General features: G+C 41.0%; 1 protein-coding gene across 2 annotated transcripts; it reads right to left on the reverse strand.

Annotated features, from left to right (window-relative positions):
• Window positions 1-1,220: 1,220 nt before the first annotated feature.
• On the reverse strand, window positions 1,221-2,035 carry LOC111793679 (classical arabinogalactan protein 9-like). Of its 2 annotated transcripts, none has more exons than XM_023675672.1 (2): window positions 1,630-2,035; window positions 1,221-1,403 (listed from the first exon to the last, which is right to left on the reverse strand). In XM_023675672.1, exons 1-2 carry the CDS (start codon window positions 1,996-1,998, stop codon window positions 1,326-1,328), a joined length of 447 nt encoding a protein of 148 aa, XP_023531440.1. In that variant the 5' UTR covers window positions 1,999-2,035; the 3' UTR covers window positions 1,221-1,325. The 2 variants fall into 2 exon arrangements, with proteins under 2 accessions (XP_023531440.1, XP_023531441.1); XM_023675673.1 differs by having other exon boundaries at window positions 1,335-1,424; window positions 1,630-2,026.

Here is a 2,035-nt window from a genome sequence, read left to right on the forward strand (position 1 = left end):
CTAAGGACAAGTTAATTAAAACACTTCCACTCAATTTATGGTTGAGCGGGTTTAACACAAAAATAGTTACCTAAAAACAATAACTAAAAACTGATTTTGGATTTATCTAACATCTTTCTCATTGTTTTCCTCCTTTGGCTCTCTGTTGGACCCTTTGGTTCCCTTCCACGAACTCGTGGCTTGTAGATGTCTAAAATGGTAGATCTACCAAATTCCAAAAAGCTCGAACTTCCAATCTCTTTTCCGATGACAACGAACGATGACACAACGCGAAACGTGTCTTAAGTGGACATATGATGGTCGAAAATATCTTTCATAGTGTGGGATGGTCGTATTAGGCATCGGGGTGCGTGGTTCAAACTCGTTGGAGACGTTTCAGTTTCTTCTTCTCTCCATCTAAGGTGGTGTTTGGCGATCCGTGGAGGTCGTAGGGTTGTGTCTCAATGTGGGTCACGAAAATTCCGGCAGTCGCTAGAATTTTCGCGTCCACCGACGACTAATGCAATTTTTTTAAAAAAATTAACGGAACGTTACAACTTTATTGTTTTTATTTTTTTTAATAATTTCTATGGTAGTTACCTATTATCTCACCGGTTGGATCGACTTAAACTTAGTTTTTTTTTTTAATACTAAATAAATCAAGATGATCCAATGCTTCTACTCTAGGTGAATAGCTCAAATACCAATTATTACTTGTTAGGGACCAAGAATATGTACACACCATTTTTCAGTAGTATTATATTGTCCAACTTTAACATAAGCTCTCGTGTATTTACTTGTGGTCTTACTCCAACATATCTCATACCATTAGAGAGAGTCCTCTCCTATCTTACAAACCTGAGACTTTAGTTCCACTTCCAACATTCTCCCTTCAAACAATGTAACACCGAACATACCCTCAAATAGTTATTTATTCGTCTAATTCTTTACTTAGTCCCATAAAACTCTATCACAAACCTTCACAGTAACTAATGTCTTTTAGACTCATAATTTCTTTTTTCTTTTTTTTTCACCCAAAAATTCTATCTTTTTGAGTTTGTGAGGGACAACGATCCCCACATCACTATGATATTGTCCACTTTAGACGTAAGTTTCATGACTTTACTTTTGGCTTCATTTAAAATGTCTCGTATCAAATCAAATGGGTATTTATATAGAGAGAGACCAAAGGGCTAGTAAATTAAAAAGAAAAAAGGTCCGAAACAAGAGAAGGGGGCAAATAATAGTAAAAATGAAATGAAATATAGAGCAGCCCAAGGGAACACAGACACCAAAAATGGGGGCTGATCTGCACAACCAAAACACATATCAACAATGTCCACTCTTCACCCTAACACCATCATAAATACATATCCCATTCCAATCATCGCCATCCTCCCCACCATCGTCTCCTCCGCTCCGCTCTGCAATTATCAACCGCCCTTCTATAAATATCCAAATGAAAGTTCCACATCCGCTAATTTAGAAAATGATCATAAGTTTATAATCAAATAATACTATCTCCATTGGTACGAGGCTTTTTGGGAAAGTCCAAAGCAAAGCCACGAGAGTTTATGCTCAAAATGGATAATATTATACTATTGTGGAGAGTCGTGTTCAACTAAAAATTATAATTTTTTTAAAACTTACATTGTCGTTTTGAGATGGGGTGGGAGAATCAGAGCTGGTGGGTGATGGGGCCTCAGCTGATGGCGCGGGTGGACTCGACAGGGGCGATGGTGCTGAAGCTGCCTTTGACTTCTTCTTACTGGGTGCCGGGGCCGGGACTGCTGCTGGTGGGGATGCCAACGGCGCAGGTGGTGGGGTTGCCGGAGGAGGAGCTGACACAGGAGGGGGAGTGGCTGGAGGAGGAGCTGACACGGGAGGGGGAGTGGGTGGAGGGGGAGATGAAACAGGCGGAGGAGTGGCGGTGGGAGGAGTGGAAGGGGACTGAGCTCCGGCGGCGGCGAAGGCAATGAAGATGAAAGTGAAAGACAACAAAGCTTGAGGATCCATCATTGTTGTTTTGTGAAGAGGAAATGAAAGAAGAAAGAGA

Source organism: Cucurbita pepo, chromosome LG04, assembly GCF_002806865.2.
Source record: "Cucurbita pepo subsp. pepo cultivar mu-cu-16 chromosome LG04, ASM280686v2, whole genome shotgun sequence".
NCBI lineage: Eukaryota > Viridiplantae > Streptophyta > Magnoliopsida > Cucurbitales > Cucurbitaceae > Cucurbita > Cucurbita pepo.

What these genes read in the sequence shown, in the direction of transcription:
- LOC111793679 (XM_023675672.1), bottom strand. Translation starts at nt 1,998, where the DNA reads ATGATGGATCCTCAAGCTTTGTTGTCTTTCACTTTCATCTTCATTGCC. An exon ending in CCCCATCTCAAAACGACAAT is followed by an intron (nt 1,404 to 1,629) that starts GTAAGTTTTAAA and finishes TGATAATTGCAG; the next exon opens with AGCGGAGCGGAGGAGACGAT.